Here is a 15,411-nt window from a genome sequence, read left to right on the forward strand (position 1 = left end):
AGTCCTCCTACCTAGCCCGTAGCTGTAAATAGGATTGTCCTGACCCATGTGCAGGACCTTGCACTAGGCCTTATTGAACTTCATGAGGTTGGCCTCACCAAGGTGCCCCTTGAAGGTGTCCCTTCCCTCCAGATTGTCAACCACACCACCCAGCTTGGTGTTGTCAGCAAACTTCCTGAGGTTGCGCTTAATCCCCACTCTTCATGTCTCCAACAAATTGGTTAAAAGGCAGTGGTCTCATTACCTGCTCTTGAGGAATGCCACTTGTCACTGATCTCTGCTTGGACATTAAGCCATTGACCGCAACAGTTTGAGTGCAACCATCCAACCCAGTCCTTATCCACAGAATTATCCATCTGTCAAATCTATATCTCTCAGATTTAGAGACCAGGATGCCATGTAGGACAATGGCAAATGCTTTGGACAAGTCCAGGTAGAGGATAGCAGTTGCACAGCAAAACTTTGCTGGCACAATGTGCCCTTAGTGAAGCAGTGTTGGCTGACATCAGTCATCTCAGTCATTAGTAGCAGACCCCCATTGTCATGTCCCCTCTTCCTACCCTCCTGTTCATCCTGACCCATAGGCTCTCAGTTGCCTTCTCATCCATCCCCAGGTGCATGCACTCCAGATGTAAATTGTGTATTATTCCATTTGTAAAATCACCTGTAAATTAATTTGGAATGCAGTCTCTAGTATATGACTGGAAAGTGTTGTGACTACTTGCTTTTCTAATCATGAATTTTAAGAGCAAAAAATGAGGAGAGAGAGTTGTGTTTCTAAAAAAACCCATATATATTAAAAAAAAAAATTCTATGCCCATAGCAGACTTCATTCTAAGCTGTGGAAAATATATGCATTGGGTAACTTGCAGTTTTTAGGATCTCAGCCAAATATACCCTTAAAATTAGTGGCAACATCTCTAAAGATGTTGCTTTCTGTTCAATCTTTAAATGAGTTGACATTCTGTAGATAAGAAAATGGACAGTTAATGGATTCATAGCTCTTTACTGCCTTTGTACTAGTGATGGTTAGAGCAAGTCTTCTCAACTGGTGGCTGATGCAGTTTTTGATGTATAAAATGTCAGTTGAAATTTCTGGCAGATGTCAGAATCACAGGATAAAACAAGCTAGTTTTTCAAGTTTTCTAGCCTTTTGTTCCTGTTGCTGTTGGTCAGTTCTTTGCCTGTCAGAAGAGGTGTGCAGGAGCCAGGGAAAAAATGCAAAATAATGCTCACATGGAGGGCATGAATTAAACTAGAAGCGTATAAGTTGTACCTCTTCACAGATAACACAGTTCAGTGTGAACTTAGTATCCTAGGTTTTGTACTGCTCGAAGATATCTTCAGTGAATTGCAGTGTTGTCCCTTTGTAATCTACATGGCTGTGTAAATATCCTACACACAATACAAGTGGTGTGTATTCACATGTAATGCAAGCTTCACTTCAAATTTGTGTTGACTTAGTAGCAAATGTTAATGTTAGGCAAGATTAACTCTGAAAAAAGTGTAGTTAACACTTCTTACTAGAGTCAATATTGAAAGCATGTTGTGAAACATATCCAGTCTGGCTTCAGTTTTCTTGCCATGCAGGAGATATTAAACTTAGTATTGATCTAAGGTGTGAAAGGTCAAACACATTAATGGGCAAGGGACTTTCACAGAACCAATTTGAGATGGTGAAGGGACACATTAACTTGATTAAAGAGCAAAGTGGTGTGAAATTACAAATTTGAGTTACTTTGCTGCAAACCAAACCTCAAACGAAGCAGCTTTACATATAAGTATGAAAAATTTGTTTAGGTATCAAGGACTCACAACCTTCCTGAGCTGAGATTCCTATTTTAATGCTAATAGAAATAGTTTATTTGCTTTGTGACTTAGCATAAAGAACCAGAATCATAGCATGGTAATGGAACTGTTCAGTGTATTAGTGCTTTGCATATCAGTAACTGAATGTATTGATAGCAGCTTAGTTTTAATATTTCAACTTTTGTGCTGTGAGATTTAAATAGTTTCCCTTAGCATGAAACTACACAAATTCAAAGGTATAAAATTATTCTCTAAGTATCATTGGTTTGCATTGTGCTGTAAACATCAACTTCAGGATTGTGTTTAAAACACAAACTCTGTCTAGAATGAGTAAGTGAAAAATACTGCTTGTGTTTGTTTCCTTATTAAGGAACGAGAATTTTAACTTTTACCTCATTGGATACTTTAGCTTTGTGTCTGGTCTGTGCATTTGCAGATATTAATTGTGAAAGGCTTTTCCTTCCCTCTCACAGAATTCATAAACTGACCAATCCTGCCACTTTGTGGATAGCAGAAGGACACACAGGTTTTCTTGTCTGTGAGACCTGGTGATACTAGACATTGTGGGTTTTAGGTTGTGGTTTTTTTCTTCCCTTTTTTGTGTATCAGTATCACTATTTCCCTTTCAGTCTTTGCCAGAGGACTGATCTTTTCCCCTTTGCCCTATGTGTTTTTGGGGTAGGATTGTCGTATAGTGGAAGGATTACAGATACATATCCAAACAGTTATTTCTGAGAAGTTAAATATTTGGAGTCTTTGCAGTCAGTGATGTACCAGTTGGCACAACTAAGCTTCTCGCATAACCTTTTTACACTTTTTTAAACTGGCTTTCTTGAGAGTGAAAGGAAATTATCACAGGGTCTGCTTGCCTTCATGGTGTCATATAAAACCTTCTTTTACCTCGTGGGTAAAAGAAGATCTCATGCAACATGAGGTCTTTTTTTGAGGCTCAAATCCTTAGGGTATTTGGTATGAATTTCTTCAATATTGAAAAAATTTCTTGGTTTTCACATCAGTTGCCTCAAAAGGCACAGCAAAAGGTCTTTTGTCAGAATTACAAGCAGCGAAGCAGTCCTTTTCTGTTTGTGTAGAATTAAAAATACTGGCACTTCTGAGTGAAGTACAACGGAAGCTTGAAAAGCCATTTTACGACAGAGGGTTGAAATGTGACACCATAAACAAAACCACATATGCAATGAAATATATTCGGAACATTTTAACATAAAAATGTGAATACTTACAGTAACATAAAAAACAAACAAAAACCCCCAAAACAAACCAAACAAACCCAAAAACCAAACAACTAAAAAAAACCCTCTAAAATTGACCCTTTTTCTCCAAAATTGTCTAAATGACCCCTCTATCAGGCACGTCGGTGGTAACAATCTTACTTCTGTTGCTGGTTCTTGTTTCCCCATTACTCGTCTTGACACTACACCACAAATCAGACAGTGAACATAGGTACTTCTCAGCTGCATTTAGAGGTGAATGTATTGGGAGAAGCATCATTTGGAGTGCTGTAATGGCACTATAAATGGAACTGAAGTACATGGTCCAGTTTTTATGATACACTGCATTTATCCAGATGGTCCTTTGGGGGGACAATTTTGGGATGCATTTAAGAGGAATTCTTTCTCTGCACGTGCCTTGTGCCTTCAGGCCTTTTCCTACGGGTAGGTATTTTAGTCATAGTTATGTTACCAGATCTGGACACAGACCCCTTGTACCAGCCTGGCAAAATGACAGCCACTTCTTCCTTCTTGTAGTACGTTATTCTGACACTGGCTCTTGTCTTTCTATGCCCAATGAAGAGACTGTGGGCACAGAGTCTAGGCTAACATAAGAAATAGAACTTTTCATCTTCTGAATTCTACATGGTGGATGTCTCATGGTTAAAGGTGGCGGTATGTAGAGTACAACTTTGGTAGTTTAACACTTTTTAGAAAATATTTATTTTGTGTATACAGTAATGGTCTGGGCAGCTAGTACAATTACAGTAACTGTAGACCTATAATGATAGCCTGAGGTTCCAGGAATAATTTTAGTGACTTAAAAATAAAACCTGTGATCAGTGTTTGTCATTCATTGAAGTGTTCGTCAGTGTGCTTTGTTAAAGCAGTGGAAAATTCAGAAGATAATGCAGTAGACTAAGGAAAAATAAAGATGAATTTAAAAGGTTTTCAGTTGTCATAACACCAAGATAACAGCCTGTCACTTTTTCTTAATATTGCCTATAAAGTCCTAATTCTTTGCCTCACATATTTAATAAATTTCAATCTTTCATATTTTTCTAAATAAATACCTCTTGGAAATATTATCACTTGCTGTAATATCTATTTTGATATACATTGTGAAACAAGTGCAATCAAGACATGGTTTGCAGGTAAAGAAAATCCTTTCAATAGGTTTAGAAATCGTTTCTTAAAGACTCTTCCTGTCACTGCAAATACTCTCCCATAAGCAGCAGCACAAGGTATATTTGAAGTACAGTAAGAAGAGAAATTATCTTGTGAGGGTTTTTCTTCCAGTAGTGCTTTTCACTGCTGGTTTGCCACTGCCTTTACTGTATATAATTTTATTTTCTTGAAGTATTTGGTTCAATTCCTAAAATTTGTTTCACAGGAAAGATCTTGTGGGTTTTTTTGGAAGTGTGTGACAGGGGAAGGAGTGGCTTTGCAAATATGCATGCATTGAGGAGGAAGATTCTGTGCTTAGAGAAAAGTACTGCCACAGTAGAGCTTAGAACTACCCTAAGTGTTTTTGGGTTGCATAACAGTATCTCATTTTAGCAGGGATGTTAACATATATTAAAATCATACTGTAGATTTTAGATTACAGAAAAAAAACCCCAATACTTTAAAGATTTTTCCTAAAAGGGATCTTTTTTCTGTGTACATAAAAAAGGGATTTTATGAGGAAATTAAATAGAATAAAGTGTTGTGCCCAATACTTGCTTTATGCTAGTTGTGCACATGCTTCACAAAATGTGCTATATGTGCCTATACTTTAAGCTTTTGAAGTGTCTTCAACCTCCTGACTTTGAGGTTTTGTAAACAGTTTTTGAAGTTGCTTGCTCTAATTTACTCTTGGTGTGCTTTATTGCTTGCTAACTCTTGACAAAGGTTATTTCACTTGCACAGAGGAGATGGTAATTTGAGTATGGCTACATATTCAAGAAGGGCATCAGGAGTATTGAGGACTTGGACAGCCCCAGTTTGTATTTTTGCCCACCTTTAAATGACATGAAATAGATTGGGTTTTATAATGGAAGTGTTGGGCAACTTTGGTATTAACGATCGAGACAGATAGACCCATGACCCTACGTCTGAATATTATCTCTGGTGGTTAGCCCTTATTTTTAGACTCTGCTGATCTGTCTGTTATCTACTTCTGACACGTGGAGTCCTGACACAAGAAAAACCTCTGGTGTTGTAGAGTGCTGAGGACTGATATTTTCATATATCCTTTCCCATGGCCTGCTTGTAGTGGGAGAGCTCTGCTACAGGCCAGTAAGATTTGGGAGCCTGCCTAGGATGTGTGTACAGATATGTGTGACTTAGCTTTCAATAAAATATTTTTTCAGGGATGTTGGAGAACCTAGAGTCTTTAACTTGTGGTGTTTGTGGATTACTGTGCTTATTAATGTTACAACCTCTGAAAGCTCGATGAGTTAGACGAGCATTTTAAATCTTGTATATAGTCCCTTTTCTGTGAAACATCAATGAAAAAAGTTAGTGCAGCCTTTTGACTTAAATGTTCAAGATCAAGAAATCAAGGAAGTTGGAAATTTGGTAAATTAAAAGAGTTGCTTGAGCAAACTGTATTCCCTACCTAGAAAGAAACGAGTGGTACAAAAGGTGAAGTGGTAAGCTTGTGAATCCAGGTGGTATTACTACAGAAGTTTTAACTTTTTAAACCTATAATACAAATTAACATCTTTTCAGCCATCATCTGTGGGTTGTTTTTTTTGTGGCTGCTGTTAGCCTTTGCTTTTGTGCTGAATTGTATGAATTTAAGTGTGAATTTAAGTGTGTGAATTTAAGCATCTAATGAAAAGGACCTAAGCTGTTCTTTGCATTAATATTAACCGGCTTGTGTAATGGTGTATGGATTTAGCAAGAAGGGAGTCTAAGTGGGAGAAAAGAACAAAAATCTGTAAAACTAAGGATTAGAGCTGACAGAACAAATTTCCACTGAATAACTGGTTTGTTTTCAATGAAACTTTTTTGAAAGCCCAAGTAGCTTGGAAATTTCTTTCAGTATTGAACCCTGTCAGATTAGAATGATTTTGAGTTTACAGTTTCATTAAAGTTTCTAGATTCTAATCCCAAAAGTTTGTTTGGTTTTTATAGAAAAATTAGATATTTTAGAACCTAAGTCTGTTCCTATAGACTTTGCAATTTGAAGAAATAGTAAAGAATAAGCAGGACCTAAGAGGACAGAAACAACCAAGTGTAGAAATACTGGTATCTGTGCTGGAGCTATTGTTAAAGAAGAGTTCTCTGGTTGTATAAACATGGAGTAGTTTTGGGTTTTTTCAGGTACTTCCTTCTAGCAGAAGAGAGCTAATGAGGCAGAATATGAAAATGTGGTTAAGTAAAATAGTAGCCCCAAATACTAACTACATTAAAGATTGCTTTTATAATTGTTCAGGATTAGTTTTAAGTTTACTCCTTAGGAGGTATGTTGGGTTATATGTACACTTATATTTCTCATGCTTTGTTTTCTGCCTTTGTCTCCTCACTTGAAATAGGCTTAATCTATATTAGGCTACTTCTAAAAATCCAATGTTGTTCTAAACTTTAATAGATTAAAAAGAGAGTTTTATAGGTTATAGCATAGGAGTACTGTATTTGAAGTTTAAAATTACAGCAGTCTTGGGCAATGATGATTTTCAACGGTGTCTGTGATTTTTATCTGAATGTCTCAATAGCTTAGGTTTCTATTTTTTTGTTCAAGTTTTTACACTGTCTGTGCGTATCTTACTTTTGTCATATATTGTCTTTGCTGCTTTTCTGTACCTATAGCTTGTCTTTTTCTTCTTGTTTGTCTCTTTCCATTCTTCTACCTCTTGGCAATATAGACCTTGAAGTGTAGGGTATCCAAATGACTAATTCCTTTTTTGCCTGCTTTCTCTTTCAGGATAACATTTTGTCATCTGCCTTTCCAAAGTAAATGGCTATATGTGGGCACCGAAAGAGGAAATATTCACATTGTCAATGTGGAATCATTCACTCTCTCAGGCTACGTCATTATGTGGAATAAAGCCATTGAACTGTGAGTTTAATCAAGTATTGTCTGTTGAGGGGAAGGATCAGAAGTGTCCTAGATACTAACTTCAGTTGCAGAAATGGCTTCCATATTATTCTCACTACACCAAAAACACAATCAAAGTACATAACTTAGTCATTGAAATACTTTTTTTATTCTCATAAATGTGAAATGTTACTGTTTCTGCCTCTATCACTATTTTATCATAGTGCCTGGAATAAAAATAAAAATAGACATAAAAATCATCATTATCTGTGGTGATAAGGAACTAGAATAATATATGTTTAAATGTTATATCAATGGTACTTGGGCAGGCATTTAACTTCTACTTCTTTTGTAGTTAAAGCCCAAAGTTATAAAGATATACATTGTAAGAGGGCTGATGCATGCTGAGTATAAAATTACTGGCTAAAAATGTAAATTTAAATAAGCCTATTCCAAAAGCAAGGCGTATTTTAAGGCCGTTATCATTGCTTCTCTATTTTTCATATTAAATTTGTGTATGCAAATACAGTGTTCTGTGGGTGAAAACATATACCTGTGTGCTGTTCCTCTGCTGTTGTTTTGTTCCTAGAATATTAGGTGTATCTTATAAACATACGTTAAGTCCCTCACTTGCCAAAGGCCGTTGAAACAAATAGAACTCTTTATTAGTCCATCTTCTTCCGTAGTGAGAACTCAAAGTCTTAATTCTGTGTTAACAATGCCCACCTTAGGAAGTTTATGAATAATGGTAAAACCTGTTTTCCAGCACAAAAATAAACATTTTATCTGCATTTGTTAATTCTGTTGCAACAAATATTTAGATGTTGTAGAGCTAATCTCAATATTTGTCTGTGTTGCAAATAAACACTTTTCTTTTTATAATGAGACAGAAATTAAGTAGACAAAGTATTTATGAGCTTGAAGATAAAATTGGCTACATGCTGAAACATCAATAGTTTGCTTACATGGAACCTATATCTGAAGAATCTGTGTTAGTTGGAGTTATTTTGGGATGCAGTTTTGGGCAGGGGAATTTTTTTGCTTAAATGGAAATATTTCTTGTTTAGGTCATCCAAATCCCATCCAGGACCAATTGTCCATATTAGTGACAATCCAATGGATGAAGGAAAGGTAGGATATATTTAAAGACTATTTAATACATTATTTTTTTTCAAGCAAGACTTTTTAAAAAAGTGTAAGTACCACTGATTTTTAAGTAAAGTTTAAGTAGGTGAGGACCACCTTGAAAGCATAAAGAAAGGCTCAATTGAGTATTTGTGCTCTGTAGCAAGGTACAGACATGACTGTAGGACACATTACCGGAATAATTGAATTCACCTTATAATCAGAATCACTTAAAAACACAGCTGAAAGTACTTAATTGCAAAAAATTCTTCAAAACAGTAGGAAAAAAAAAATTGCTTTCAGTAACACCTTATTTTTCACAAGAATAAAAACACAATTATAACCTGAGTGTGGAAATAGTGGGATGGATATTAAATAAACTTCATTAAGTTTGTGGGTGTTGCTGCTTTACAGCTTTAATATGCTTAACTATATAGGATATTTATATACAAGAGTTTGCCTTTAGGTAACTAGTCCAAGGCAGCAGCTTCTGTGTGATTTGAGGTCTGATGTACTCTCATTTTTCAGGCAGCATACAGTGATTTTAATACATTGATTAAAACCTAACTGGCAAGTAGTAAAACTAGACACTTCAGAAAAGTCAGCTCAACTAAAACATGTAAGAAAGAGCTGTATGTTAATGCTATCTTAAAAGAAGGATAAGACAAGTATAATATATTTTTATCCTGACAATAAGTTCTACAGTTCGTTTTCTTGAAGCCTTTGCAAGACTTATTTTTATGTCCTGTGGCATAGCAGCCACTAAGAAGAACTTGAGCTATGAACACAATGGCCATGGGTTCCTTTGCTATTATTAAAGTAAATCTACTGGTATTACCCTTTTCTTTGGAACATATGTTATGAGGCTCATGTATAAACAACATGGAACTTTCGTTTGAAGTGAAGGCTTCATGTATTAACAGAGAAAGCAAAGAATTAAAATGTTAATATGCCTTCTCAGGGTAACAGCAATTACATTCCCCACTTCAGTCCTTATTGCAAGACTAAGTCTCTGCTTCAGGTAGCAGACCTCTTCTGCAGGTCTTGGGATGGGATCACACAACCTACCCACCCTAAGAAGGAGCTTCAGCTTAATCAGCTTGTGTGCCCTATATAGTTACTTAGCAAATCTTAGTCATCTATTGCAACTCTTGTTCAGATCCTGTTGCCCATGCTGAAGTACGGGGATTTTCCTTAGTCTGATGATAGTAATAAAGCAATATATGAAAGAGGGCTTTGAAAACAGCAGTTTGACATGTATCTTCTCTGAAGTGTGTAGGCCTCTGCCAAAATATGGTTATAACTTAGCCAGAGAAATCTTGATGCATTTGGTGCATTAATGAGTATTCCATATTAATCAGGCATAAATGATTGAATATGAATTAAGTTCTGGATTATTATTTTTGTCGGTTTAGTGTCTCAGAAATATCCTAGAGTTCAAAAAACTCATTTGTGAAGAATATTCAAGGAGACAAAAATAAGTTTGCTTACTACTGTTCCACATACACAGGATAATTAGTTTGGGTGGTTGTTTGTTTTTTTTTTATTGTAGTTGTTTTTTGTTTTCATTTAGGATGTTAGTGGTTGATAAAACTTGAGAGGGAATAGTACTGTTGTTTTTTCACTCTGGTGAAGCTCACTGCAGTAAGTCTATAACTAATGAGTTTCTCTGGAGATTTTAGTCTCATTCCAGAATTATGGATCCTAGAATAAGAATGAAGCTATGGAAACATCAGAAATTACAAATTATCTATTTATTCTGGTCTATCCCACCCCCACTCTACATTTAATAATTTTCAATTAAAGTGTAAGAATTACTGTTGCTATCAATCGCTGTTTCAGAATCTGACCTTACACTCCTCTTAACGAAAATATCACAGTAAAAACCTGCAGTCACAAGAATCTTATTGCTTTTTGCTGCTAGCCTTCCAATCACAGATTATTTTTTTTATGTTCAAAGTTATAATAGAAAAATTGTAAAATATGGTTTATGATAGGCAAGATCATTTAAAATTACAGGTATGCATGACTGTAGTGAAAAACTTATCTAACATCCACTTTTCCTAGATCAATGTTATACACACTTGGTAGGGTATTTTAGTGCTGTAGAGCACTGAAATAGATAACTATTGTTATCTGTTAGCTGGTGGGAGATGCTCTGCTGTTTATCATATTCAATATAACTGTACACTTTGAAAATCTTAACATACTGAAATGACTGCCTGGACAAAACCACTTGGCATGACTGTAGAACACATTGATTTAGATCTGTCCTTGACTACAATGGCATGTTTCTAAAACCACTCTTTTCTATCTTGCAATATAGTGGATACTCCTAAGGGCACTTGTGTTTTTTTCTCACAGAAAATCAGCTGTTTCAAGTGCTAGAAAATCCCAGCAGCCAACTAATTTTCCTTAATGTCTGTGCTGGAGAAAATGATGTGGAAGTGAAGACAAGCTACTTAATGCTAGAAAGTGCAACTAGAAGTTAGCAACATTCCTCAGAGGAATGATCTCATAGCAGATTAAACAACTATGAAATATGAATCTGTATTGCTGCCTTCTATATAAAAATTGCCAGGAATGTTACTACTGCCTTATACTGGCCTTGTTTTATTTTTATTAAGCGAAGTGTCACTTAAGAGAGCAAAATTTGGATATACAGCAATGTGTAAGATCAATTATTTTGGGCTATTTGAATCTTCACTTCTTACGGAACTGTTTTTTTCTTGCTTCTGGTAAAAATTTTTTTTAAAATTATCTTGTTCAATTTCTCTCTGGCTTTCCTCTTCTTAACAACTCATGTTCTTGGTGGTCCTTTAGCCAGTTTTGTCAATTGTGACTAACATCTGGAGATAGCTTATATTAAACAGTTTCTTTATAAGCAATGAACCATTACCTAGAACATTAGGTGTGCTCTCAGAGCAAATCTAAGCAAAACTAATTCCAATGAGGAAAAAGAGTTCTCTTTTCCAGCCCCTCCATTTTCTCTCAGGAAGGATACACTTAGCTGAGTTTAATGTTATCCTTCCTTGAATGCAAAGGGATTTTCAAGGACTCTTTATAAGAATGCTTTTATTTATTTTCTAATTTTGCATGAAGGTCAGTTGTATAAGCTAGAAATGTAGAATGACAAGTACTAAGTAAACCTCTCTAACACTAAGGTCTTCATCACTTCTAATTTCTGTGTTCATAAGTACTTGCACTTATTACATGTAGTATTATGCTACGTTTCTTTGAGGAAAGACTACAGTCATTGCAAATGATATTATTTTGCTTATTCTTATAAAGACTTAATATATCTCCTTATTATTGCAGCTTCTGATTGGCTTTGAGTCTGGAACTGTGGTATTATGGGATCTGAAGTCAAAGAAGGCAGATTACAGATATACACACGATGAGGTACGATTTTCATCTGGATTACTTGTTATGAGGGTATCACTCACTATTTTAGAAGTAAATTTGTTTGTTTGTTTCTGCTCCTGCTTCTATCACCACTGGATCAATAAATAGGTTAAAATAAAACTTTGAAATTGTAAGCGCTTGATCTTTTCTCTAAAAGAACCATAGTTTTTGAGTAACAAACTTCAGAAACTTCAGATCACTGAATTGAAGGTCATGAAGCAATGAATGTTGGCATAGATTGGTTTCCTTTACTGGTTTTTGCAGGCTGGAGGAGAAGCTTTCAGATCTTTTTGCTGTTAAGTGGGACTTGTATTAAGAGTTTGAGTCTTAAGTTGAAATGGTATGGTTTAGCAATTTCTGTAATTTGGAATATCTCATTTGGAGAAGTGTGTTTGTATGAAAAACACTAAATAGTCTCACTAAGATGTTTCTATAAACAGCTTTTCTTTGTAGGATAGGAGGAAGGTTTGAAATAAAACTTGGATGTAAAAAACAAGCCCATTGCATTTATGCATTTCTTGACATTTCCATAGTACGCGAGAAAATGTAAGTCTTTCTGCAGTTCCTCACAGAAATCCTGATTTCTAACTTGAATATGCTTTGGTACTATCAGCAGACTTGTCACCTTAATAGGCTTGTTCTAATTTTCAGATTTATGAATAAACTGAGGAGCACAGAACCCTGAAGGTTTCTACCAATTACCTTCATCTATGAGCTAATTGATTACTCCCAGCCAGTTATTCATCTGTTCAAGCATTTCTAGTCTGCTTGTTTTCAGTTTCCTTTGGGAAAATGGTCTTGAAAGACTTTGAAAATTGTGTAGACAATTAAAATCATTAGCCACATGCTTGTTGATGTTTTTGGAGGTTTCTTGGATATCATTTCCTTTTAAAAACAGCATGTTGACTTCTCTTACCTAGTGTATTATATTCATCCATATGTCAATTAGCTCTGTTTTTCAGTAAAGTTTTGATGCAGTTTTTAGAAACTTATTCCGTGTAGACACTACACTGCTTCCTGTGTTTGTCTCAGGGTCTTGCCCATTTGTTTAAAAACTGACTCCATACTTGTCATCTTCTTAACCAACCTTTATTTGAGGGGTTGTAAACAGGAAGGAATAGTCCAGCCATTTCATTCTTTATTTCATTTAGGATTTATGAGTGAATTCATCTGGCTCTTCAGCTAGAAGAGGTAATTAAATAACTCTGACCCTTTGGTAGAGAAATGTATGTTATCATAGATTGGGAATGGATACCTAGGGGAGAGGGAAAAATTAAGATCTGAAGAGTGAACTGATCAGTTTCAGTGTTCTTCTTAATGAGAATCAATATACATGAAGTTGCTTTTAAAATTAGTGGCTTTTCAAGTCTTAAAGGTTGAAGTATGCTTTTCCTATGAGTTCTGATTGCTCTCCTTGGAAAAAGAATTACTGTAGGCAATAATAATTTGTTGATTTTCATCCATTTAACATTGTATGACAAGGAATTTTTTCCTCAATGGGCATGTTATTTAGATCTGATCTTCTAGGGGGGTAAGTAGAATAGAATAAATCCCCCTTTTTTTGAATTTGCACTTGGTACAGGTAGGCAGTTTCAAGTTCTTTTGGAACCTGACCTGAATGGCATAGAAATAAATCATTATCTTTGTCAATAGAATTGAAAAATATGGTTTTGAAAGGTGCCATTACTAAGTGTGCTGTTTCTGGACAGATGGCTTTGAGTGAAGATCATATCAGATACAGAAAAGATAATAAATAGAAAGCTGCAGAAAGTGGATGATGATATATGTGCCATATATAGCTCTCCTCCTATTTTTAAGGGGCAGTAAGGTGAGGTGTTCTGATGTGTCTATTTTTTATTTTATTCTTCAGTGCCTCTCAGTTTTGCATTTAATTGCAAAAATGAGAATCTTCATCAATTTGTCAGTGAAAGGAATATTCAGCTCTATAATGTTATCTTTTTAATAGTATTATGATCAGTGCTGACTAATGTACTATATAAATAATAGTTCTTGCTGCTTTTCAGCTAGCACTGTTTCAAGTAAGTGAATGTAAGTGTTAAGAAACGCAGGAGGAACAGGTTTCCTTATTGCATTTTGCAACAATAAAATTATATTGCCGAATAGTTGTTTTTTCTAGTTTTTATGGACAGCTTCCTGAACAGAAAAGAGGAAAAAGTGTTCTCTCTTGCTTAAAACAGAAAATTTTACTTTGGAAACATGGGTCACTTTTTGAGTCATAGACAATAGCACCATAACAGATAATGTGAAAAATGTGGACTGACGTTGGAATTCTAATAAGGTAACCTCCTGTTTTTCTAATTGAAAAAAATTATCTATTCAAATATCCAAAAATGAAATTCCTAGAAAAAAATGTGGCTACGTTAATTCCTTATTTTCCTCCTCCCAAGCTATCATCAATAAGAAATTATTAGGGTCACATATCATAATTATTGAAGTATTATATCATCAAGACTTTTATTGACCAGTTTAGTGTAATCAAGATTGTGTTGCTGCCCAAAAAGACATCCTTACACTGACCATTCCAGCAATATCGTTCCATAATTAGTTGTGTTGGTGGTAATACAGCAAGTCACAGTATAATTAATTCTCTTTCCCTCTTACTATACACTCCAAAAAAGTATAAGTCTTCATGTAGCATTTCTTTGAACCAGCTTTTTCTGTTTGATGTGGTGGTGGCTGTTAATGGGTGGCTAGGCTTCAGTAGGCATCAGGGACATCATGGCCAGGCACACTGATACCATGAAGACTTTTTGCTAGCAACTTTGCCACTGGGTCAGTATCCTTCTCTCTCATACCTTTGCAGTTGACACTGTTGTTTCAGTATGTAACATGGGGGCTGTGCAGTCTACCATCAGTGTTTAATGCAACTCTTTTTGACTGAAACTTCAGGTGTGTCAAGGGATCCAAATATTATCTTCTGTGATCTTCTTTCACTAAGAAACAGTGAGGGCTGAATTTCCTGTATGATAGTTTTGTGGAAAAATACCTGAGTGGTTTCCTTAGGGATGAAGCTGAATCCTCTTATAGTTTGTAGCTGCTTGTTTGGTTTCATTCCAAATCACGTGACTTTTAGGAGGCTTCCTTAGAGCCAGTTCCCATGGTGTGGTGGGGCAGTTTCATTTTTTACCTGAAAACTACATCAGTGGAACACTATCCATAATTTCTTCCTGTCTTTAACTGTGCCTGCCTAACACCCTGCTCTGATTGTTTGAGCACAAGGACCCTAGGAGCACTCATCCCAAAGGAAAGAATGCTTCTAGGGTGGGCAACACCACCACCCCTAAAACCATTGTAACCTATACTTCTGTTTAGCTATGGCTCGGGAGAGGCAGCTCTAGGTCATGATTACTGTTAGTGCTGATTGCTGGCTTATTCTTACTTCCACAACTTCCTAGTTTGTAACAGGAAATTTACTTAGAATTTGTTCTTGATTTTTCAGTGTTACAAAGGACATCCTGAACTGTCAGTACTGCATAGTGTTTACTATAACAATAATGTGTTTCATGTTTAGAATTAGCTAGAAGAAGGTACAAATGTATCATTTTTCAGAGAGGTTGGTGGAAATTGTCTGACATACTGGAACTGCAGTTGTGAATGAAGAATTCTGTGGAAAGTTTCCTTTAAAACCTTTCCTCAAAACATCCTTTTGGTCTTGGGCAGCCTCAGTGGAAAAAGGGCTAAATTCTTTTTGCGTCATTCTTAAGCCTTCTATGTAAATACTGGGATTAAAAAAAAAAACCAAAAAAACAAACAACAAAAAACAAAAAAACCCCACCTCATTTCTTTCATGCAGTG

At 35.7% G+C, this 15,411-nt stretch overlaps 1 protein-coding gene across 6 annotated transcripts in view; it reads left to right on the forward strand.

Moving 5' to 3' along the window:
* The window catches only part of STXBP5 (syntaxin binding protein 5), a 102,225-nt gene that overhangs the window by 30,276 nt on the left and 56,538 nt on the right, over window positions 1-15,411 (forward strand). For all 6 annotated transcript variants that reach the window (XM_071740519.1, XM_071740520.1, XM_071740521.1 and 3 more), the window contains exons 5-7: window positions 6,952-7,086; window positions 8,133-8,196; window positions 11,509-11,592. In XM_071740519.1, coding sequence (XP_071596620.1) covers window positions 6,952-7,086; window positions 8,133-8,196; window positions 11,509-11,592 — 283 coding nt within the window. The remainder of the gene's footprint in view (window positions 1-6,951; window positions 7,087-8,132; window positions 8,197-11,508; window positions 11,593-15,411) is intronic.

The sequence above is a fragment of the Heliangelus exortis genome, chromosome 3 (genome assembly GCF_036169615.1).
Source record: "Heliangelus exortis chromosome 3, bHelExo1.hap1, whole genome shotgun sequence".
In the NCBI taxonomy this organism is placed as follows: domain Eukaryota; kingdom Metazoa; phylum Chordata; class Aves; order Apodiformes; family Trochilidae; genus Heliangelus; species Heliangelus exortis.